The 24,738-nt window shown below is 45.8% G+C and overlaps 1 protein-coding gene across 1 annotated transcript in view; it reads left to right on the top strand.

The window, feature by feature from the left end:
• The first annotated feature begins 2,544 nt into the window (after positions 1–2,544).
• Positions 2,545–24,738, top strand: part of hhipl1 (HHIP-like 1) — a 64,523-nt gene continuing 42,329 nt past the window's right edge. Inside the window, exons 1-3 of the mRNA XM_070877598.1 lie at positions 2,545–2,832; positions 12,356–13,002; positions 15,520–15,663. Coding sequence (XP_070733699.1) covers positions 2,545–2,832; positions 12,356–13,002; positions 15,520–15,663 — 1,079 coding nt within the window. The remainder of the gene's footprint in view (positions 2,833–12,355; positions 13,003–15,519; positions 15,664–24,738) is intronic.

The following is a 24,738-nucleotide window of genomic DNA, read 5'->3' as shown; positions in this document are numbered from 1 at the left end:
TGCGTTAATTTCTATTTATTCAGCTCGGCATCACATTTTATCTCATAATACTCCTGTGAAACGCCTTGGGATGTTTCACTACATTAAAGGCGCTATATAAATACAAATTATTGTTGTTGGTGTTTGACCACCTTTTTTGAATACGGTCTCCACGTTCGCATGATTCCAATCGAAAACCATCCCGGTGTCTGTTGACTCCTTCACAATTATTGGCAGTGCCGTGCAAATCTCCTCACTAGTTTCAACACTGTAGAATAAATGCCATCTAATGCTGGTGATTTATTTGTTTCAAGTAATTTCAGCTTGTCTCAGACTTCAACCTAATTTTTATCAAAGTCCTTTATTTTGCCTTGAAACTTCTTTATATATGTAGGGCGTGCTGTTCCCAATATTTCAGACTGTTTCCCTGTATTGTCTGTCTCTTTTCTCTGTATTTCTGACTTTTCCCTGTATGTCTCTTTGTCCCATATTTAAAAATTCGCATCCTTGTTTTCAAGTCCTTCCATGGCCTCGCCCCCTCCCTATCTCTGTAACCTCCTCCAGCCCTTCAACCCTCCGCGTGCTCTGCACTCCTCCAGTTCTGGCTTCTTGCACATCCTCGATTTTAGTCACTCCACCATCGGTGGCCGTGCCTTCAGCTGCCTTGGTCCTAAGCTCTGGAACTCCCTCCCTAAACCTCTCCGCCTCTCTAGCTCTCTTTACTCCTTTAAGATGCTCCTTAAAACCTACTTCTTTGACCCTCATCTCCACTAATATCTCCTTATGTAGCTCCGTGTTAAATTGTGTTTGATAATGCTCCTGTGAATCACCTTGGGATGTTTTACTACGTTAAATGTATTATATAAATGCAAGTTGTTGTAGTATTGTCTGTCTGATTTCCCTGTATTTCTGACTTTTCCCTCAAAGTCAGTCATTACCCTGTATTTCTCCAGTTTTTATATATAGCGAATATTGGATGGTCGGGGTTTGGTGCGATCATACAATTTGCCTGACGGCATTAATGAGAAACTTGAACCATTTTCATGCTCGGGCCTCATTTTAATTTGATTGGTAAACTGCCAGAGCACTGAACGAGTGCTGACAAGCAGCTTGCCAATCAAGGGGAGGTGTGCAATCCAGTGGCTCCTCCGTGAAACCGAGTCAGGGGATGTGCGCAGATCGAGACAAGGGGAGGAAGGCAATCCCGGGATAAAAATCAGTGCCAAAAAAGTGTTTTTTCCCCTGTAATTCTGTTTCCTTGTACTTCTATTTTAGCTGTTGCCTCTTTTCCCTATATTATCTCTCTGTTACCTCTAGACTTGACTACTCCAACTCACTACATGCTGGCCTCCCACATTCTACCCCACGTAAACTTGAGGTCATCCAAAACTCAGCAGCCCATGTCCTAACTCGTACTGAGTCCCGCTCACCCATCACCCCTGTGCTCGCTGACCTACATTGGCTCCTGGTTAAGCAACACCTCGATTTCAAAATTCTCGTCCTTGTTTACAAATCCCTCCACGGCCTCGCCCCTCCCTATCTTTGTAATCTCCTCCAGCCGCACAACCCCAGAGATATCTGCGCTCTTTAAATTCTGCCCTCTTGAGCATCCCCGATTATAATCGCTCAAACATTGGTGGCCGTGCCTTCAGCTGCCTGGGTCCTAAGCTCTGGAACTCCCTCCCTAAACCTCTCCGCCTCTCTACCTCTCTTTCCTCCTTCAGAACGCTCTTTAAAACCTACCTCTTTGACCAAGCTTTTGATCATCTGCCATAATTTCTTCTTATCTGGATCAATGTCAAATTTATATTTTTGTCTATAATACTCCTGTGAAGCACCTTGGGATGTTTCACTACTTTAAAGGCCTATATAAATACAAGTTGTTGTATTTCTCTCTACTGTATTCCACTTTCTTCTCCCCGTATTTCTCTCTCTCTTCTGTATTAGCTGCCCTATATTTCTCTCTCCTTTTGCTGTATTATCTGTGTTTTCGCTTTATTTCTGTCTCTTTTTACCTGTAATTGTATTTTGCTGCAAAAGATGCCTTCGTGCCATCCAGCCAGTGGTCCATTATCCCCCTTCCACCCCTCTCCAAACATTCCTAAACCCAACACAGGTAGCAACTTTTCAAAATATTTCTGCTGTCAAAACATAAAAACTGAGCAATACTTCAAATCAAACAGGAGCACGATTCCCTGCTGGAATGACAAAACAGGAAGCACTAAGGCGGGTTAAACTTGCTTCGCCAGACACCTGCAATTAAGGGTAGTTATATTTTAACTGTCAGGATCTCAGCAAATATTTTCTTGTTGGTGCAGAGTTCTGTTTGCCTTGTGCTGCACACGATGTCAGATTAAGAGTTTAAAGATTGCCTGACCTGACCATATCTAGTGCTGCTGTGAGAGGCTGAGGTTTGTCAAATGAGCAGAACAAAGTGCACAGTCCAGATCTTTGCTGCAGACCCATTATTTTCACTGTTTTACTCGCACAGTTAGTTCGCTGTGATCAGGCTCGCTTTGTGTCAGCAGTCATCTCCCTTTACTCGGGCTGCAACTGGAGGCAAGTATGGCCTGTGGGTATCGCAGGCATGGCTGTGGGTGGCAATTCCTTGCCCTCCTCGTTCCCATTACGTTCCCTGCACTACTGGTGAAATGCCACCCCCAATGCTTGGATTTCAAGCCCCCCTTCCAGCCACCAAATGGCCTGACCTTCTGTGCCATGTACAGCAAGTTTGGTTGCTGTGACTCCACCAAAGATAGGGAAATCATGAACCGCTTCTACAGAGTCATGGACAAATTTGATTATTCTCTGTATGCCACGTGTGGTGTGTACGTCCAGGATATTCTGTGTCAGGTAAGTGACTTTCATTGGATCTTACTAATCTGCGCTTTTGTTACCACTAGACTCGACTATTCCAATTTTCTCCTGGCTAGCCTCCCATCTTCCACCCTCAATAAACTTGAGTTCATAGAAACATAGAAAGTAGGTGCAGGAGTGGGCCATTCAGCCCTTTGAGCCTGCACCACCATTCAATATGATCATGGCTGATCATGCAACTTCAGTACCCCATTCCTGCTTTCTCTTCTTACCCCTTGATCCCTTTAGCTGTAAGGGCTACATCTAACTTCCTTTTGAATATATCCAAAGAACTGGCCTCAACAACTTTCTGTGGTAGAGAATTCCACAGGTTCACAATTCTCTGAGTGAAGAGGTTTCTCCTCATCTCGGTCCTAAATGGCTTACCCCTTATCCTTAGACTGTAACCCCTGGTTCTGGACTTCCCCAACATCGGGAACATTCTTCCTGCATCTAACCTGTCCAATCCTGTCAGAATTTTATATGTTTCTATGAGATCCCCTCTCGTTCTTCTAAATTCCAGTGAATATAAGCCTAGTCGATCCAGTCTTTCCTCATATGTCAGTCCTGCCATCCCGGGAATCAGTCTGGTGAACCTTCGTTGCACACCCTCAATAGCAAGAATGTCCTTCCTCAGATTAGGAGACCGAAACTGTACACAATATTCAAGGTGTGGTTTCACCAAGGCCCTGTACAACTGCAGTAAGACCTCCCTGTTCCTATCTCTCGCTATGAAGCCCAACATACAATTTGCCTTCACCGTCTGCGGTACCTGCATGCCAACCAACTTTCAATGACTGATGTACCATGACACCCAGGTCTCGTTGCACTTCCTCTTTTCCTAATCTGTCACCATTCTGATAATATTCTGCCTTCCTGTTTTTGCCACCAAAGTGGATAACCTCACATTTATCTACATTATACTGCATCAGCCATGCATATGCCCACTCACCTAACCTGTCCAAGTCACTCTGCAGCCTCTTAGCATCCTCCTCACAGCTCATACTGCCACCCAAAACTCTGCAGCCCGTATCCTAACCCTTACCCAGACCCACTCATCCATCACCCCGTGCTCGCTGACTTGCATTGGCTCCTCGTCTGGCAAAGCCTCAAATTTAAAATTCCCATCCTCGTGTTCAAAGTAGATTACACGAGTAGGGTGGAATCCCATACTTCTTCTTTCTATGTTTTCTCATATGTATCAAACCAAATGAAAGAAAAAGCCAGTGGCACTAGGTAGTCGCAAGGCCTTAACACTAAACTCCCAAGACAGTGTAGGGATTGCATTATATATATATATTTAAAGATTGTTTAGTTATTTTCTCCCCAGTGCCTGTTTCCTATGTTGTGCCATGTGTCCAAGCAGTCTGGGTTGGATTACGAACCACCCTATTCCTCATTTAAAAAATCAGCATGGAATTTTTAAGGGAAGGTCGTGTCTGACTAACTTGAATCAATTTTTTGAGGAGGCAACGAGGGTCGATGAAGATAGTGCGTTTGATATCGTCGACATGGATTTTTAGCAATGCCTTTGACAAGGTCCCTATGGCAGGTTGATCAAAAAAATAAAAGCCCATGGGATCCAAGGGAAAGTGACAAGTTGGATCCAAAACTGGCTCAGTGGCGGGAAGCACAGGGTAATGGTTAATGGGTGTTTTTGTGACTGGAAGACTGGGGTTCCACAGGGCTCAGTAATAGGTTCCTTGCTTTTTGTGGTATATATCAATGATTTAGACTTCAATGTGGGGTGCATGATTAAGAAGTTTGCAGATGATACAAAATTTGGCCGAATGGTTAATTGTGAGGAAGAAAGTTGTAGACTGCAGGAAGATATCAATTGACTGTTCAGGTTGGCAGAAAAGGGTCAAATGGAATTCAATCTGGAGAAGAGTGAGGTAATGCATTTGAGGAGGGCTAAGAAGGCAAGGGAATACATATTAAACGGTAGGACACTGAAGTGTAGAGGAACAAAGGGACCTTGGGGTGCATGTCCCTTAAAGGTGGCGGGACAGATAAGGTGGTTAAGAAGTCATACGGATTACTTTCCTTTATTAGCCAAGGCAGAGAATATAAGAGTAGGGATGTTATGCTAGAACTGTTAAAACACTAGTTAGGCCACAGCTAGAGTATTGCGTGCAGTTCTGGTCACAACATTACAGGAAGATATGGGCCTAGAAATCCAGGTTGGCTGCTTCCAGCAGGCAATTGGGTAAAAAAAAGTTTTTAAAAAAGATGCACACCTACCTGTTCCTGCTGCGCCCACGTGAGATCCCGGTCCTGAGGCCTCCACTGACTGCGCGTCGCAGCGTGTGCACGTCAGGACATGCACAGTCACATGGCTCTGGGCAGCCAATCCAAGTAAAGTATGTCCTCATTCATAATAATGGGAACTCCGCAAGTTGGAGAATGCATTATTATGATTGAGAAACCCCAAAACACTAAGAAAAAATGGAAAACATACACCACATATTTTTATTAATTTAAATTTAAGCTATTTATGTATTATAAAAATATATATTTTTCCGATTTTTTAAAAAGTTTTTTTAATTATGGTTTAAAATAACTTATCATAATGGGGAGGGTTTTTAACAAAATGTGTTTTTTTAAATGTTATTTTATTATGTTTTTGTGTATTTTAAAACTTTTATGCCTGTAAAAGTAGGCTATGTGCCTGCTTTTATCAGGTGCAAGAGTTTTCAGGACATCCGCTGGGTAAGATATGGGTAAATACCGCAATCTTGCCCTGGATGTGGAGAAAGGGAAGATCTGTCAAGCTCCAGCCGGTTTGTGCGCTGAAAAACTACTTTTGAGGCGCCTTCCCGGGTCCGTGTACACTCTGGGCCATGATTGCACTGGGGAGGGTACAGAAGAGATTTATGAGGATGTTGACTGGACTGGAGAATTTCAGCTATGAGAAAAGCTGGGAGTATTTTCCTTGGAACAGAGGGACTGAGGAGAGACATAATTGTGATGTATAAAATTATGAGGGGCCTAGATAGAGTGGACAGGAAAGATCTAGTTCCCTTAGCAGAGGTCAAGAACCAGGGAGCATAGATTTAAAGTGATTGGTAGAGGGGAGTTGAGGAGAAACTTTTTCACCCAGAGGGTGGTGGGAGTCTGGAACTCACTGCCTGAAAGGGTGGTAGAGGCAGAAACCCTCACCACATTTAAAAAGTACTTGGATATGCACTTGAAGTGCCGTAACCTGCAGGGCTTACGGACCTAGAGCTGGAAAGTGGGATTAGACTGGATAGCTCCTTTTCGACTGGCGCGGATACGATGGGCCGAATGGCCTCCTTCTGTTCCGTAAATTTCTATAATTCCTATCAGAGGGTGAGTGAGGCCTTCAATTATTTCTGACTGGGCAGCATTTTAACCAGAGGTAAAAAGACAATCAATTTACGAACTAACTGAACTCCCATCAGACATAGGATTTTGTCCCATCCATTTGTGCTGGACTTGAATCCAGGTCTCAGAGATGAAAGGATAGTGTCTGATCACATTGCCCAAACCCCAACAGCAACCAATTGATTGTTTGTTTTTATTTCAACTGTTCTCATAAAAATAATTTTCTTCTGAAATGAGAAAAGGGAAAGAAACCAGTTTTATTTTGAAGGTTTTTAAAGTCCCAATTTTCCTTGTTTTTTTTCCGTATCCAGAACAGGCAACCTTTGCAATTTTGAACAAAGGATTAAAGTTAAAGCTTAATACTACAGAGAATTCTGCTGTAAAACAAGTCCCTACAAATCTGATCCACACCAGACAGGTCATTCTTGACAAACCCTGACTGACAAACTCCAACAGGCTTACTCAGGGTACCTCCCTGTGGAGGTGGAATGTGGTTTGTTGATCGACTAATTAAATATTAAACAGCACGTGCAGGTTTGATCGGAGTCATTTCTGTGTGTGGAATTTGCACATGACTCCCATTCGCTGATTATACAACTAAGGGCCAAAATCCACAAATTTGATAAGATAAGGAAGTGTTGTCCATGATTCACTACTCGCACTGGCAGTGAGGAGTTGTAAAATGTACCCTATAAGGGATAGAGTGGTGGAGACAAAACCGCTTAAAGACACTTGCATACTGCAATGGGGGAAATGTAGCACCTCTCGGGATGGATCAATTAAGATGAGCCAATGACCTTCCCCATCTGTAATTACCTCATGTTCATGCAATCATCCTCATAATGACTATTAACATTAAGCATTTTAAGGTTGACACTTAACTAAGCATTCTGTCAGATCTTGATGAAAACACATTCAAGGCAACCAGCGGTTTATATACCACATACGTGCTACCTTACATGTTATCACACACAAAGTGCTGTAGGTAACTCAACCGCATATATATCACACTGTAGATGCTCACTCTACACAATCCCACACATATCACACTGTAGGTAATTCCCTCTACACAATCCCACACACATATGCTGTATGTAACTCCCTCTGTGGTAGTATAGTATTAGGCAGTCCTTTGTATGGAGGATGACTTGCTTCCACACCAAAAAAGATGAGTTCACAGGTGTTTCAATGAGGGGCCTGACATTCTGGGTCCCGAGCTACATCTTGAAGGGTGGAAGGTACCTGTGCGAGAATTCTTTTAACGTGTGGTGGCCATTGTACACCAGCCACCACACGGGCTTGATAGAGCTAGGTCTTGGTCCAGTGGCAAAGGTTAACCAAGACAATTGGAGACCAGCTCTGCTGCACCATCGCTGGGCCCCGGCCCTGCTGTTGTTGTTATATGCTCGACCATGACCCCGCCGCTCCTGGACTCCGACCCCGCCGCTCCTCAACTCTGACCCTGCCATGATCCCGCTGCTCTTCGACTCCGACCCCGTCGCTTCTCGATGCCGACACCACCACGACCCTGCCTCTCCTTGACTCAGACCCCGCCACTCCTGGGCCCCGACCCCGCCCCGCCTCGCCTCCGATCCCGCCGCTCCTGGGCCACGACCCCGCTGCTCCTCACCTCCGACCCCACCACACCTCGACTCCGCTACGATCCTGCCGCTCCTGGGTCACGACCCCACCGCTGACCCCGCCGCTCCTGGGCCACGATCCCGCCACTCCTATACTCCGATCCGCTGCTCCTGGGCCACGACCCCGCTGCTCCTCGCCTCTGAATCCGCCGATCCTCGCCTCCGATCCTGCTGATCGTGGGCCACGACCCTGCCTCTGCTCAACTCCGACTCTGCCACGACCCTGCCGCTCCTGGGTCACGACCCCGCCGCCGACCCTGCCGTTCCTAGGCCACGATCCCGCCGCTCTTCGATTCCAACCCCGCCAGGGCCCCGCTGCCCCTGGGCCACGACCCCGCCGTTCCTCTCCTCTGACCCCGCCAATCCTGGGTCACGACCCCGCCGCCGACCCTGCCGTTCCTAGGCCACGATCCCGCCGCTCTTCGACTCCAACCCCGCCACGGCCTCGCCGCCCCTGGGCCACGACCCCGCCACCCCTGGGCCACGACCCCGCCGCCCCTGGGCCACGACCCCGCCGCCCCTGGGCCACAACCCCGCCGCCCCTGGGCCACGACCCCGCCGCCCCTGGGCCACGACCCCGCCACCCCTGGGCCACGACCCCGCCGCCCCTGGGCCACGATCCCGCCGTTCCTCTCCTCTGACCCCGCCGATCCTGGGCCACGACCCCGCCAATCCTCGTCTCCGACCCCGCCGCCCCTGGGCCACGACCCCGCCGCCCCTGGGCCACGACCCCGCCGCCCCTGGGCCATGACCCCGCCGTTCCTCTCCTCTGACCCCGCCAATCCTGGGCCACGACCCCGCCATTCTCGCCTCCGACCCCGCCAATCCTGGGCCATGACCCCGCCATTCTCGCCTCCGACCCCGCTAATCCTGGGCCACGACCCCGCCGCCCCTGGGCCACGACCCCGCCGTTCCTCTCCTCTGACCCCGCCGATCCTCGCCTCCGACCCCGCCAATCCTGGGCCACGACCCCGCCATTCTCGCCTCCGACCCCGCTAATCCTGGGCCACGACCCCGCCGCTCCTGTGTCACAACCCTGCCCCTCCTCGACTCCGACCATGCTGATTCTGGGCCACGACCATGACCATCCCTCTGTACACAATCCCACACACAACACACTGTATGTAAATCACTCTGTAGACAATCCCATATTTATTACACTTTGTACACAGTCCTATACACAGACTATAGGTATCTCACGTGCACACAATTTTATACACATACTGTAAGTAACTCACCTGGTCCCATTCTTAACTATCTAATCGTAGCCAGAAAATCATCTGCAACGGCTTCTCTTCCCACTCCCGCATCGTTACCTCTGGTGTCCCCCAAGGATCTATCCTTGGTACCCATCTATATGCTTCCCCTTGATGACATCATCTAAAAAAATGGTATCAGTTTCCACCTGTATGCTTATGACACCCAGCTCTACCTCACCACCACTTCTCTCGACCCCTTCATGGTCTCCAAATTGTCAGACTGCTTGTCCGACACCAGTACTGGATCAGTAGAAATTTTCTCCAATTAAATATTTAGAAGACTGAAGCCATTGTCTTTGGTCCCCGCCACAAACTCCATTCACTAGCTACTGACTCCATCCCTCTCACTAGCATCTGTCTGAGACTGAACCAGACTGTTAGCATCTTTGGTGTCATATTTGACCCTGAAATGAGCTTCCGACCACATATCCATGGCATAACTAAACCCGCCTATTTCCGCCTGCTTAACATTGTCCGTCTCCGGCCCGCCTCAGATTAGCTGCTGCTGAAACCCTCATCCGTGCCTCTAGACTTGACTACTCCCAATGCACTCCTGGCTGGCCTCGTACATTCTACCATACGTAAACTTGAGATCTAAAACTCTGCCCGTGTCCTAATTCGCACCATTTACCCATCACCCCTGTGCTCGCTGACCTACATTGGCTCCCGATTATACAACGCCTCAATTTCAAAATTCTCATCCTTGGTTACAAATCCCGCGATGGCCTTGCCCCTCAATATCTCTGTAATCGCCTTCAGCCTCACAACCAGCCCCCACCCTCCCACCCCAAAATATCTGCGCTCCTCAAATTCTGCCCCCTTGCACATCCCTGATTATAATCACTCAAATCATCGGTGGACGTGCCTTCAACTGCCTAGACCCTAAACTCTTGAACTCCTTCCTAAACCTCTCCGCCTCTCCACCTCGCTTTCCTCCTTTAAGACGCTCTTTAAAACCTACCTTTTTGACCAAGCTTTTGGTCATCTGTCGTAATTTCTTATGTGGCTCAGTGTCAAATTTTTGTCTTAACACTCCTGTGAAGTGCCTTGGGTTGTTTTACTATGTTAAAGGCGCTAGATCAATACAAGTTTTTGTTGTTGTAATTCACTAGCCCAGATTTTGCAATCAGTGGCAAAGGAACAGAACTTGCCATTCACCTCGCTGACAGCTGCCCACAAATTTTTCTCGGTCAGACTTGCTCTAATTCGGCATCTGATCCAGCACGGTGCCCTCTTCAGGGGATCTGTAACATCTGTGAGCAGGTCAAGAAACTGTGAGATTGAAGAATCATCACTGAGACATGCAGTCTGAATCAGGAAGTATAAAGGAGGAAATATAAATTTGAGTTAAATCATGTACAAAAAGTTTAATAAAGATTCAGAAATACTGAGAGATAAAAGGCAGCACAGTAAAAAAAAAAAATTATATTTTTTAATCTCCAACACTAATTATCTTCTAAGGGAATTAGACTCCACACTTATAAAATTAATTTTTCAGGGCCAGGGAGGTCGTTTGACAGTAATTATCACATCACGTCGTAATGTGGAACTAGTGAGCAAGTTCAAGCCGTTGCATTCATTTCAGTGTTGAGTCTGTTGGCAAGGACTGCAACAGCGCACTCTGTGGAACATAAGAAATAGGAGCAGGAGTAGGCCATAAGCCCCCTCAAGCCTGCTCCGCCATTCAATAAGATCATGGCTGATCTGATCATGGACTCAGCTCCACTTCTCTGCCTGCTCCCCATAACCCCTTATCCCTTTACCGTTTAAGAAACTGTCAATTTCTGTCTTAAATTTATTCAATGTCCCAGCTTCTACAGCGCTCTGAGGCAGTGAATTTCACAGATCCACAACCCTCTGAGAGAAGAAATTTCTCCTCATCTCAGTTTTAAATGGCCGGCCCCTTGTTCTGAGATCATGCCCTCTAGTTCTAGTCTCCCCCATCAGTGGAAACATCCTCTCTGCATCCACCTTGTCAAGCCCCCTCATAATCTTACACATTTCTTCTGAATTCCAATGAGTAGCGGCCCAACCTACTCAACCTTTTCTCATAAGTCAACCCCCTCATCTCCGGAATCAACTTAGTGAACCTTCTCTGAACTGCCTCCAAAGCAAGTATATCCTTTCGTAAATATGGAAACCAAAACTGCACGCAGTATCCCAGGTGTGGCTTCACCCAAACCCTGTATAGCTGTAGCAAGACTTCCCTGCTTTTATACTCCATCCCCTTTGCAATAAAGGCCAAGATTCCATTGGCCTTCCTGATCACTTAGAGGAGCAGGGTTTCTCTAACAGCAACTTCCAGATTTCTGCATTTAACTCCGCATGTGCGGACCCCAGAAGTTGCTATCCGATTTTCTCCATTATAAAGCTGTTAGCCTCACCGTTATTCTTATCGTAAAATCTGGCCCAATTTGTACACAGTTCCACACAGATTACACTGTAGGTAACACACTATACACAATCTCAAACACATCACTTCATAGTCCCTTAACATAACTCAGTAACTCCCCTTCACTCAGCACTGCTCAGTGCTCCTACCTTCTGATGCTGCGTGTGATTGAAAGTCACAACATACTTTGTCCAGGAAATGTCACAGGATGAGGAATTCGTCCTTTGGACCAGTGGCAGTGTGGCTGTAAAAATTCTGGGGTAAGGAAGAAATGAATGCCAGCATGAATTTGGGGCTGTGAAGGAGAAGAGGGCCAGATTGAACCGGAAATTCAGAGGGAGAACATGAGAGTGCCAACATGAACCTGGAAGGAAAGGGACAATAGTATGTAGTATTCCCCTACATAAACTCTCAACCCATTCATAACTCTGCACTTGTATCCTAAACTGCACTGTTTCACGCTCCATTGCCTGACCGAGCCATCCCCTTTTGGCTTCCCATTTCCCAGCGCATCAACTTCAAAATCTTTGTTCATATTTTCAAATCTCTTCATCGGCTGGCTCCACTCTACTTCTGCATATTCTGCAGGCCTATATAACAAGGTGGCACATTCTGCTATCATATACGGTGCACCCCCCTCGCTTCATTCCAGGGTTGGTAATAAACCCTTCAGCCCGCACTTCATCCGACTCCAAAAAACTCCTCAAAACCTACCTCTTTGAGCATGCCTTCTGTCACATTTCCTAACTTTTCTCCCATTTGCTCAGTGTCTTTCTGTCTCTTGTAAAGCACCCAGGGAAGTTGCTTACAAGAAGCATCTATATGCATGTAAATTGTTGCTGACAGTTAATTCATTTGACCGTGATCTATTTTCTCTACAGGAATGCTCTCCATATTCTGCTCATATGTACGATGCAGAGGATCCAACCACCCCATTGAGACAGTTGCCTGGTCTTTGTGGTGCATACTGCTTTGAATTCTGGAATAAATGCAAGGCAACTGTGGGACCTTTAGTGGGAGAAGGAAAGCTTCTGGAGCTCGTATCCAACAGAGACAAATTCTGTGAAGTCTTACAGCTGCAAGATCTAGATTATTGCTTCCCTCACGTTCTGTCCAACAAGAATCTGACTAAAAACCTCGGGGTGGTGATAGCAGACTCTGATGGCTGTCTCCAGCTGTGCCTGGAGGAATTAGCAAATGGTTTGCGCAATCCTGTCGCTATGGTACATGCGAATGATGGAACTCATCGTTTTTTTATCGCAGAACAGATTGGCGTTGTGTGGGCATACCTGCCCAACCGGGCCAGACTTGAGAAGCCATTTTTGAACATTACTCGGGCGGTCTTAACCTCTCCCTGGGAAGGGGATGAGCGAGGATTTCTGGGTCTGGCATTTCACCCTAAATTCAAGCACACAGGAAAGGTCTATGTATATTACTCTGTTGAGTTGCATTTTGAGGAGAAGATCAGAATCAGCGAGTTTAGAATTTCTTCTAATGACATGAACGTGTTGGATCACAGATCTGAGAGGTGGGTGCAAATAATTACATTTCAGCTCTACATATAGACATTAGAAAATCCAGAAAAGGTCATACAACCCACTCTCTCCAGAGTCCATATATATATTCTGTTGACACCGTCCGATCCCTTCACCGCCACACTGCCGATTGATGCCCTACCATACGGAACACGAAAGGAATCAATTTCTACTTTTGTGTTCCTAAAACAGAGCACATTGAGGGATCTTATCATAATATTGGGCACTGAGCATGGTGCACTTGTCACAGTTTGCCCAATTTGCTGTCCATTTAAATTAATGGGCAGAAAATCTCTCGGCTGTCTAATGGCCACCTCTTCCTTCACACCATGTTCCAAGTGCCACCCACCAGTTTGCGATGCTTTGCGTCGAGAGTACAAAAGAGGAAACTTTGCCCATAAATTCCTTCTGCTTGTATTGTTGAGGGGACTGAATGGTACTTTGGGTTAGAACACTGTCTTTTCAATTCTATATGTGTCAACTGTGGTTCAGTGGGTAGCACACTCGCCTCTGAGTCAGAAGGTTTTGGGTTCAAGTTCCCACTCCAGGATTTGAGCACATAAATCTACGCTGACACTCCAGGGGATCGCTGCACTGTCGGAGCTGCTGTCTTTCAGATGAGATGTTAAATTGAGGCCCTGTCTGCTCTCTCAGGTGGACATAAAAGATCCCATGGCACTATTTCAAAGAAGAGCAGTGAAGTTTTCCCCGGTGTACTGGCTAATATTTATCCCTCAATCAACATAACAAAAACAGTTTATCTGGTCATTCTCACATTGCTGTTTGTGGGAGCTTGCTGTGTGCAAATTGGCTGCAGTGTTTCCCATATTGCAACAGTCACTACACTCCAAAGGTACTTCATTGACTGTAAAGCACTTTGAGACGTCCGGTGGTTGTGAAAGGCGCTATATAAATTTGAGTTGAGAGTCTAATGGGGTAAAAGTCTTATTTCTCTACCAGTGAAATGTATTGGTTTTGGTTTGAAGTACAAATAAGCTCTAATTTGATAATCTCTCTGAGATGCTATACTGAGCTCCGATGAGGTAAAGAAAATGCCTCTTCAGTGCAGCGGAGAATTATTTTTTAACGTTGAGATATGCAGAAGGACCCTGCATTTTCCCATGCTTTGGGGATCAAAGAAGTGGCGCCAGGTTCCAGGATCAAGTGCTGTCAGAACAGATATAGCACAGACAGTCCACTTCACTACGATGTACCTTAACCCAAATGTGAGGAAAGCTACTCAGTTGCACCTCTGAGACATTTATTTTTCCTACACCAGCCCTTGTGGAACCAATTTAATGTCAATATGTGGCCAGTTTTATGGTATAGACCTTAGGAATTGAGTTGAAATGACCCAGATTCATTGACTACTTATAGCCACTCTAGGCTGGGTGTGAACTGAAAGGGCAGAATGCTAACCCATCCAGTCCCTCTTCTTCCTCTCCATAGGTTTTCCTAGACTGTGCACAAATCATTGGTGAAGAGGAGATGCAGCAAATCTATAGCCTAACCCCTGCCAATGCCATTCATAAGCCAACATCTAATGGTGCGTGAAACGTCAAGGATGAGCGGAGCAATGATATAGAGATTGAGTTCAATGTTAGATTGTGTTGGATCTGCAGAAGCTGCCAGTTCAAAAGACTGATTCCTTGTTTGTGTAACTATCTGGAGATCAGGTTGGAAGAGGGAGTGCAAAAATTTGAGAACTACATCACCAACTAGAAATAGCTGAGAATGACATGAGGGGGCATCTGTTTGACAAACACCCTGACTCCCCATCCACCCTTTCCTCCAACCACTGTCTGTCCCACCTGCGACAGAGACTGTAATTCCCGTAATGGACTGTTCAGTCACCTGAGAACTCACTTTTAGAGTGGAAGCATTTTCCTCGATTTTGAGGGACTGCCTATGATGATGATGGTGAAATGAGTAATGTCTGCTCAGCTTGACTGAGATGAAGGGTACAGAGGAGATTTACGAGGATGTTGCCAGGAGAATTTTAGCTATGAGGAAAGATTGGAGGATAGGCTGGAGTTGTTTTCTTTGGAACAGAGGAGGCTGAGGTGAGATTTAGTTGAAGTGTGTAAAATTATGAGGGGTCTAGATAGAGTGGATTTGAAGGACCTCTTTCCCTTAGCAGAGAAGTCAATAACCAGGGGGCATAAATTTAAAGTAATTGATAGAAGGATTAGAGAGGGTTTGAGAATTGTTTTCACCGAGAGGGTGGTGGGGGTCTGGAACTCACTGCCTGAAAGGGTGGTAGAGGCAGAAAGGAAAGTGGGATTAGGCTGGATAGCTCTTTCTCAGCCGGCACAGACACGATGGGCCAAATGGCCTCCTTCCATGCCATAAATTTCTATGATTCTGTGAGGAACTCACTGTCCCAATTATGGAATGCCAACTTAGTGTGCCCCAAATGTAGCCAATAAAAGCCTTACTTTTGTTCGAAAGACATTGATTCTTTTCTAAGTTATTGCCAACTTTCACCAGAAGTCCTATTGTTTTTGCAGGATTATTTTGGAAGTAGACGAGCCAGCATCAAACCATAATGGGGGTCAGCTTCTTTTTGCAGATGATGGCTATCTCTACATTTTCACCGGAGATGGCGGAATGGCTGGTGATCCTTTCGGGAAATTCGGAAATGCTCAAAACAAGTAAAGTATTATTTCTTCCATTCATTCCAGTTTCAGCAATGTTTTTCTGAAAGCAGTCATGTGACAACATTACTTTATGAAACACTGGGAATGAAATTCAACTTTGGCGGAAGCGCAAAACGGATGATAGCTGATCAGCTGCTCATATTACACCCCCCCCCCCCCCGGCCCCATCACCGCATGATTCGCTTTCCATTGGAGCTTCTGCGGGAGCTGAATTTTATGAGTGTCTATAAGCTACTTAACTGTGAAAGGCATCAATCCGAAGCCCGATGTTGTTCTTCCCCCCCCCCCCCACCCCCAACAGTGCGGGTTACCGGATAGCAGATAGGAGCAATGTTTCTTCCCTGCACGAGGAACTGCAGCCAATTCTAGCATCTTCACTGCCACCCCATTTCAGATCAGTTAGTTGAGCACAGACCACGAAGTGAGCCAGTGTATGTGTTAAATGCTGTGCTGCTTTGATTGCCACACAAGCAGATCTTTCCTAAATCCCCTACATCCATCTAAAATGATGCGTTACGAAGGGAAAAGACACTTCTACTTCACTACAAATTTGTCTGGTTTAGTGAACACTCTACATTGAGTTTTTCCGTTTGTTTTTGTCCTTTCGAATGTACCAGCACTTTAGTCTCCCTCTCTCTCTCTCACTCTCTCTCAATCTCCTTTAGATATGGCAGTTGGATGGGTGTGATTAAAGACAACTTTTTTTTCACCACGGAAGTGGTTTCATACAGGTCCGGCCACTATACAATTATTGGCTCTACAGACTACTCCCATCAGGCCAGTAGTGATTATAGTGAGAATCAAAACCTTAAGAAAATTCGAACCTAACTTGTTTCTCTATTTCACCAAACCATAACGAACTTTGCAGTAGTATTTATCATTACCAAAGAACCCTTGCCTACTGATACGTCCTTACTACACAGTATAAATGCACACGAGGCCCACGCTTGAGAGAAGGTCAGTCTGTGACCTGTCATTTATTCCATAGCACTCAAGTGATGGAAATGGGTGGAGCTTGCCCTTTTATATCTGAAGGTCCAGGTTAGGAGTGTCTCCCACAAGTTCACCACCTAGTGGTCATTGTTCTCACAGTGTACAACTTAGGTCAGATTATAAATGGGTTACAATGCTGGTTGAATACATGACACCTACCAACAAAGAATGGCTTCTGTTTGATTAACTGACCCACCACTGACTCCGGTGACGTTTATAGGGTCAGCTTATTTAAATTTTTCGGCAAGCTCATAGCAGGATTCCCACTGCCACTGGGGCGCTCACTGTTGGGATGGGGGGAGAGGCGGTTGCGTGGCGTGGCTGCTGCTACTGGAGTCGGATGCCTGCAGCAGGTTAAATCGGAAAGGTAGACTCATCTGGACTTGCATGATGCGTGCGTTGATGGTCCTTGAATTTATTGTGCTCACCTCTGTGGAGAGTTAAACGCTTCGGTGTCTTGGGCCTTTCCGAGCAATGCGATATCCTGATGCCCAGATTTGGCAGAAACAACAACAGCTTGCATATGTATAGTGTCTGTAACATAGAAAAACATAGCAACATAAAAAATAGGTGCAGGAGCAGGCCATTCGGCCCTTCGAGCCTGCACCACCATTCAATAAGATCATGGCTGATCATTCACCTCAGTACCCCTTTCCTGCTTTCTCTTCTTATCCCTTGATCCACTTAGCCGTAAGGGCCATATCTAGCTCCCTCTTGAATCTATCCAATGAATTGGCATCAACAACTCTCTGCGGCAGGGAATTCCACAGGTTAACAACTCTCTGAGTGAAGAAGTTTCTCCTCATCTCAGTTCTAAATGGCCGATCCTTTATCCGAAGACTGTGTCCCCTGGTTATAAGAACATAAGAACATAAGAATTAGGAACAGGAGTAGGCCATCTAGCCCCTCGAGCCTGCTCCGCCATTCAACAAGATCATGGCTGATCTGGCCGTGGACTCAGCTCCACTTACCCGCCCGCTCCCCATAATCCTTAATTCCCTTATTGGTTAAAAATCTATCTATCTGTGATTTGAATACATTCAATGAGCTAGCCTCAACTGCTTCCTTGGGCAGAGAATTCCACAGATTCGCAACCCTCTGGGAGAAGAAATTTACTCTCAACTCGGTTTTAAATTGGCTTCCCCGTATTTTGAGGGTGTGCCCCCTAGTTCTAGTCTCCCCGACCAGTGGAAACAACCTCTCTGCCTCTATCTTGTCTATCCCTTTCATTATCTTAAATGTTTCTAGAAAATCACCCCTCAACCTTCTGAACTCCAACGAGTAAAGACCCAGTCTACTCAATCTATCATCATAAGGTAACCCCCTCATCTCCGGAATCAGCCTCGTGAATCGTCTCTGTAGTATATCCTTCCTTAAGTAAGGTGACCAAAACTGCACGCGGTACTCCAGGTGCAACCTCACCAATACCCTATACAGTTGCAGCAGGACCTCCCTGCTTTTGTACTCCATCCCTCTTGCAATGAAGGCCAACATTCCATTTGCCTTCCTGATTACCTGCTGCACCTGCAAACTAACTTTTTGGGATTCATGCACAAGGACCCCCAGGTCCCTCTGCACCGCAGCATGTTGTAATTTCTCCCCATTCAAATAATATTCCCTTTCTGGTTTTTTTTCCAAGGTGGATGACCTCACACTTTCCGACATTGTATTCCATCTGCCAAACCTTAGCCCATTCGCTTAACCTATCTAAATTTCTTTGCAGCCTCTCTGTCCTCTACGTAACCCGCTTTCCCACTAATCTTTGTGTCACCTGCAAATTTTGTTACACGACACTCTGTCCCCTCTTCCAGGCCATCTATGTATATTGTAAACAGTTGTGGTCCCAGCACCGATCCCTGTGACACACCACTAACCACCAATTTCCAACCCAAAAAGGACCTATTTATCCCGACTGTCTGCTTTCTGTTAGCCAGCCAATCCTCTATCCATGCTAATACATTTCCTCTGAATTCGCGTACCTTTATCTTCTGTAGTAACCTTTTGTGTGGCACCTTATTGAATGCCTTTTGGAAATCTAAATACACCACATCCATTGGTACACCTCTATCCACCATGCTCGTTATCTTCTCAAAGAATTACAGTAAATTAGTTAAACATGATTTCCCCTTCATGAATCCATGTTGCGTCTGCTTGATTGCAATATTCCGATCTAGATGTCCTGCTATTTCTTCCTTAATGATAGCTTCAAGCATTTTCCCCACTACAGATGTTAAACTAACTGGCTTATAGTTACCTGCCTTTTGTCTGCCCCCTTTTTTAAACAGAGGCGTTACATTAGCTGCTTTCCAATCCGCTGGTACCTCCCCAGAGGATTTTGGTAGATTATAACAAATGCATCTGCTATAACTTCTGCCATCTCTTTTAATACCCTGGGATGCATTTCATCAGGACCAGGGGACTTGTCTACCTTGAGTCCCATTAGCCTGTCCAGCACTACCTCCCTAGTGATAGTGATTGTCTCGAGGTCCTCCCTTCCCACATTCCTGTGACCAGCAATTTTTGGCATGGTTTTTGTGTCTTCCACTGTGAAGACCGAAGCAAAATAATTGTTTAAGGTCTCAGCCATTTCCACATTTCTCATTATTAAATCCCCCTTCTCATCTTCTAAGGGACCAACATTTTCTTTAGTCACTCTTATCCGTTTTATATATCGGTAATAGCTTTTACGATCTGTTTTTATGTTTTGCGCAAGTTTACTTTCGTAATCTATCTTTCCTTTCTTTATTGCTTTCTTAGTCATTCTTTGCTGTCGTTTAAAATGTTCCCAATCTTCTAGTTTCCCACTAACCTTGGCCACCTTATACGCATTGGATTTTGATTTGATACTCTCCTTTATTTCCTTGGTTATCCACGGCTGGTTATCCCTTCTCTTATCGGCCTTCTTTTTCACTGGAATATATTTTTGTTGAGCACTATGAAAGAGCTCCTTAAAAGTCCTCCACTATTCCTCAATTGTCCCACCGTTTAGTCTGTGTTTCCAGTCTACTTTAGCCAACTCTGCCCTCATCCCACTGTAGTCCCCTTTGTTTAAGCATAGTACGCTCGTTTGAGACACTACTTCCTCACCCTCAATCTGTATTACAATTTCAACCATACTGTGATCACTCATTCCGAGAGGATCTTTTACTAGGAGATTGTTTATTATTCCTGTCTCATTACTCTTGCTCCCTTGTAGGTTCTGGAACATACTGTTCTAAGAAACAATCCCGTATGCATTCTATGAATTCCTCCTCAAGGCTACCCCGTGCGATTTGATTTGACCAACTGCCCTGATATCTTCCTGTATTAACAGAGCTACCCCACCTCCTTTCCCTTCTTGTCTATCTTTCCGAATTGTCAGATACCCCTGTATGTTTAATTCCCAGTCTTGGCCACCCTGCAACCACGTTTCTGTAATGGCCACTAAATCATACTCATTTATAATGATTTGTGCCGTCAACTCATTTACTTTATTTCGAATGCTGCGTGCGTTGAGATAGTGTTTTAATACTAGTTTTTAAACCATGATTTTTAGTTTTGAGCCCTCCTGCAGCCCCTTTATATTCATACATATTGTCCCTTCCTATCACCTTATGGTTTACACTTACCCCAGTGCTACTCTGCTCTGTTGCCTCCTGCCTTTTGCATTCTTTCTTGGGACCCTGTTCATCTGAGCTCTCACCCATTCTAACTAGCTCAGAGCCCTCTCCTGTGTTCCGAATACTCCTCGCATTGAGGCATCGAGCTTTCATGCTTGCCTTTTTATTACACTTTGACCCTTTCGAATTTTGATGCACAGTGGCCCTTTTTGTTTTTTGCCTTGGGTTTCTCTGCCCTCCACTTTTACTCATCTCCTTTCTGTCTTTTGCTTCTGTCTCCATTTTGTTTCCCTCTGTCTCCCTGCATTGGTTCCCATCCCCCTGCCATATTAATTTAACTCCTCCCCAACAGCATGAGCAAACACACCCCCTAGGACATTGGTTCCAGTCCTGCCTTGGTGCAGACGGTCTGGTTTGTACTGGTCCCACCTCCCCCAGAACCGTTTCCAATGCCCCAGGAATTTGAATCCCTCCTTGCTGCACCACTGCTCAAGCCACGTATTCATCTGAGCTATCCTGCGATTCCTACTCTGACTAGCACGTGGCACTGGTAGCAATCCCGAGATTACTACTTTTGAGGTCCTACATTTTAATTTAGCTCCTAGCTCTTTAAATTCATCTCGTAGGACCTCATCCCTTTTTTTACCTGTATCGTTGGTACCAATGTGCACCACGACAACTGGCTGTTCACCCTCCTTTTCAGAATGTCCTGCACCCGCTCCGAGACATCCTTGACCCTTGCACCAGGGAGGCATCATACCATCATGGAGTCTCGGTTGCGGCCGCAGAAAAGCCTATCTATTCCCCTTACAATCGAATCCCCTATCACTATCGCTCTCCCACTCATTTTCCTGCCCTCCTGTGCAGCAGAGCCAGCCATGGTGCCATGAACTTGGCTGCTGCTGCCCTCCCCTGATGAGTCATCCCCCTCAACAGTACTCAAAACGGTGTATCTGTTTTGCAGGGGGATGACCGCAAGGGACCCCTGCCCTACCTTCCTTGCACTGCTCTTCCTGCTGGTCTTCCATTCCCTAGCTGGCTGTGGACCCTTCACCTGCGGTAAGACCAACTCGCTACACCGTGCTACTCACGTCATTCTCAGCATCGTGAATGCTCCAGAGTAAATCCACCCTCGGCTCCAATTCCACAACACGGTCCGTCAGGAGCTGGAGGCGGATACACTTCCCGCACACGTAGTCGTCAGGGACACCGGAAGTGTCCCTGAGTTCCCACATGGTACAGGAGGAGCATATCACGTGACTGAGCTCTCCTGCCATGACTTAACCCTTAGATACACTTAAATTGGCAACAACAATGCTAAAGTTTACTCTCTGTTATAGAAGAGAAAAAAGAAAAGCTACTCACCAATCACCAGCCAATCACTTACCCCCTTGGCAGTGATGTCACCTTTCTGTTTCTTTCTACTTCTTTTTTGCCTTCCCCTGTAGCTGCACAGGACTTCCCCAAAATCAGGAACATTCTACCTGCATCTAATCGGTCCCGTTCCGTCAGAATCTTGTATGTTTCTATGAGATCCCCTCTCATCCCTCTAAACTCGAATATGTAAAGGTCCAGTTGATCCAGTCTCTCCTCATATGTCAATCCTGCCATCCCGGAAATCAGTCTGGTGAACATTCGCTGCACTCCCTCAATAGCAAGAAGATCCTTCCTCAGATTAGGAGACCAAAACTGAACACAATATTCCAGGTGAGGCCTCACCAAGGCCCTGTACAACTGCAGTAAGACCTCCCTGCTCCTATACTCAAATCCCCTAGCTATGAAGGCCAACATACCATTTGCCTTCTTCACGGCCTGCTGTACCTGTATGCCAACTTTCAATGACTGATGAACAATGACACCCAGGTCTCGTTGCCCTAATCTTCCCGTTTTCCTAATCTGCCGCCATTCAGATAATATTCTGTCTTCGTGTTTTTGCCCCCAAAGTGGATAACCTCACATTTATCCACATTATATTGCATCTGCCATGCATTTGCCCACTCACCTAACCTGTCCAAGTCACCCTGTAGCCTCTTAGCGTCCTCCTCACAGCTCACACCGCCACCCAATTTAGTGTCATCTGCAAACTTGGAGATATTACACTCAATTCCTTTATCTAAATCATTGATGTATATTGTAAAGAGCTGGGGTCCCAGCACTGAGCCCTGCGGCACTCCACTAGTCACTGCCTGCCATTCTGAAAAGGACCCGTTTATCCCGACTCTCTGCTTCCTGTCTGCCAATCAGTTCTCTATCCACGTCAGTACATTACCCCCAATACCATGTGCTTTGATTTTGCACACCAATCTCTTGTGTTGGACTTTGTCACAAGCCTTTTGAAAGTCCAAATACACCATATCCACTGGTTCTCCCTTGTCCACTCTACTAGTTACATCCTCAAAAAATTCCAGAAGATTTGTCGAGCATGATTTCCCCTTCATAAATCCATGCTGACTTGGACCGATCCTGTCACTGCTTTCCAATGCTATTTCATCCTTAATAATTGATTCCAACATTTTCCCCACTGCTGATGTCAGGCTAACCGGTCTATAATTACCTGCTTTCTCTCTCCCTTTTTAAAAAGTGGTGTTACATTAGCTACCCTCCAGTCCATAGGAACTGATTCAGAGTCAATAGACTGTTGGAAAATGATCACCAATGCATCCACTATTTCTAGGGACACTTCCTTAAGTACTCTGGGATGCAGACTATCAGGCCCCGGGGATTTCTCGGCCTTCAATCCCATCAATTTCCCTAACACAATTTCCCGCCTAATAAGGATATCTTCAGTTCCTCCTTCTTACTAGACCCTCGGTCCCCTAGTACTTTCGGAAGGTTATTTGTGTCTTCCTTCGTGAAGACAGAACCAAAGTATTTGTTCAATTGGTGTGCCATTTCTTTGTTCCCAATTATAAATTCACCTAAATCCAACTGCAAGGGACCTACGTTTGTCTTCACTAATCTTTTTCTCTTCACATATCTATAGAAGCCTTTGCAGTCAGTTTTTATGTTCCCGGCAAGCTTCTTCTCATACTCTATTTTCCCCCAATTAATTAAACCCTTTAAACTCTTCTGCTGAATTCTAAATTTCTCCCAGTCCTCAGGTTTGCTGCTTTTTCTGGCCAATTTATATGTCTCCCTTGGATTTCACACTATCCTTAATTTCCCTTGTTAGCCACGGTTGAGCCACCTTCCCCGTTTTATTTTTACTCCAGACAGGGATGTACAATTGCTGAAGCTCATCCATGTGATCTTTAAATGTTTGCCATTCCCTATCTACCATCAACCCTTTAAATCTCATTTGCCAGTCTATCCTAGCCAATTCACGCCTCAAACCTTTCCTTAAGTTCAGGACCCTAGTTTCTGAATTAACTGTGTCACTCTCCTTCTTAATAAAGAATTCTAACATGTTATGGTCACTCTTCCCCAAGGAGTCTCGCACAACAAGATTGCTAATTAGTCCTTACTCATTACACATCACCCAGTCTAGGATGGCCAGCTCCTTAGTTGGTTCCTCGACATATTGGTCTAGAAAACCATCCCTAATACACTCCAGGAAATCCTCTTCCACCGCATTGCTACCAGTTTGGTTAGCCCAATCAATATGTAGATTGAAGTCACCCATAATAACTGCTGTACCTTTATTGCATGCATTCCTAATTTCTTGTGTGATGCTGTCCCCAACCTTGCTACTACTGTTTGGTGGTCTGTACACAACTCCCACTAGCGTTTGCTGCCCCTTGGTATTCCGTAGCTCCACCCATACCGATTCTACATCATCCAAGTTAATGTCCTTTCTTACTATTGCATTAATTTCCTCTTTAACCATCAATGCCACCCCGTCTCTTTTTCCTTTCTGTCTATCCTTTCTAAATGTTGAATACCCCTAGATGTTGAGTTCCCAGCCTTGGTCACCCTGGAGCCATGTCTCCGTAATCCCAATTATATGATATTCGTTAATAGCTGCCTGCGCAGTTAATTCGTCCACCTTATTATGAATACTCCTCGCATTGAGGCACAGAGCCTTCAGGCTTGTCTTTCTAACACACTTTGCCCCTTTAGAGTTTTGCTGTAATGTGGCCCTTTTTGCTTTTTGCCTTAGGTTTTTCTGCCCTCTACTTTTACTTTTCTTCTTTCTATCTTTTGCTCTGCCCCCATTCTACTTCCCTTTGTCTCCCTTCATAGGGGCCCATCTCCCTGCCATATTAGTTTAACTCTTCCCCAACAGCACGAGCAAACACTCCCCCTAGGACATTGGTTCCAGTCCTGCCCAGGTACAGACTGTCCGGCTTGTACTGGTCCCACCTCCCCCAGAACCAGTTCCAATGTCCCAGGAATTTGAATCCCTCCCTTCTGCACCACTTCTCAAGCCACGTATTCATCTGAGCTATCCTGCGATTCCTACTCTGACTAGCACGTGGCACTGGTAGCAATCCTGATATTACTACTTTTAAGGTCCTACTTTTTAATTTAGCTCCTA

Source organism: Pristiophorus japonicus, chromosome 4 (assembly GCF_044704955.1).
Source record: "Pristiophorus japonicus isolate sPriJap1 chromosome 4, sPriJap1.hap1, whole genome shotgun sequence".
Lineage (NCBI taxonomy): Eukaryota > Metazoa > Chordata > Chondrichthyes > Pristiophoridae > Pristiophorus > Pristiophorus japonicus.
Note: the sequence above shows the minus strand (reverse complement) of the source record. Positions and strands in the feature narration are given on the sequence as shown.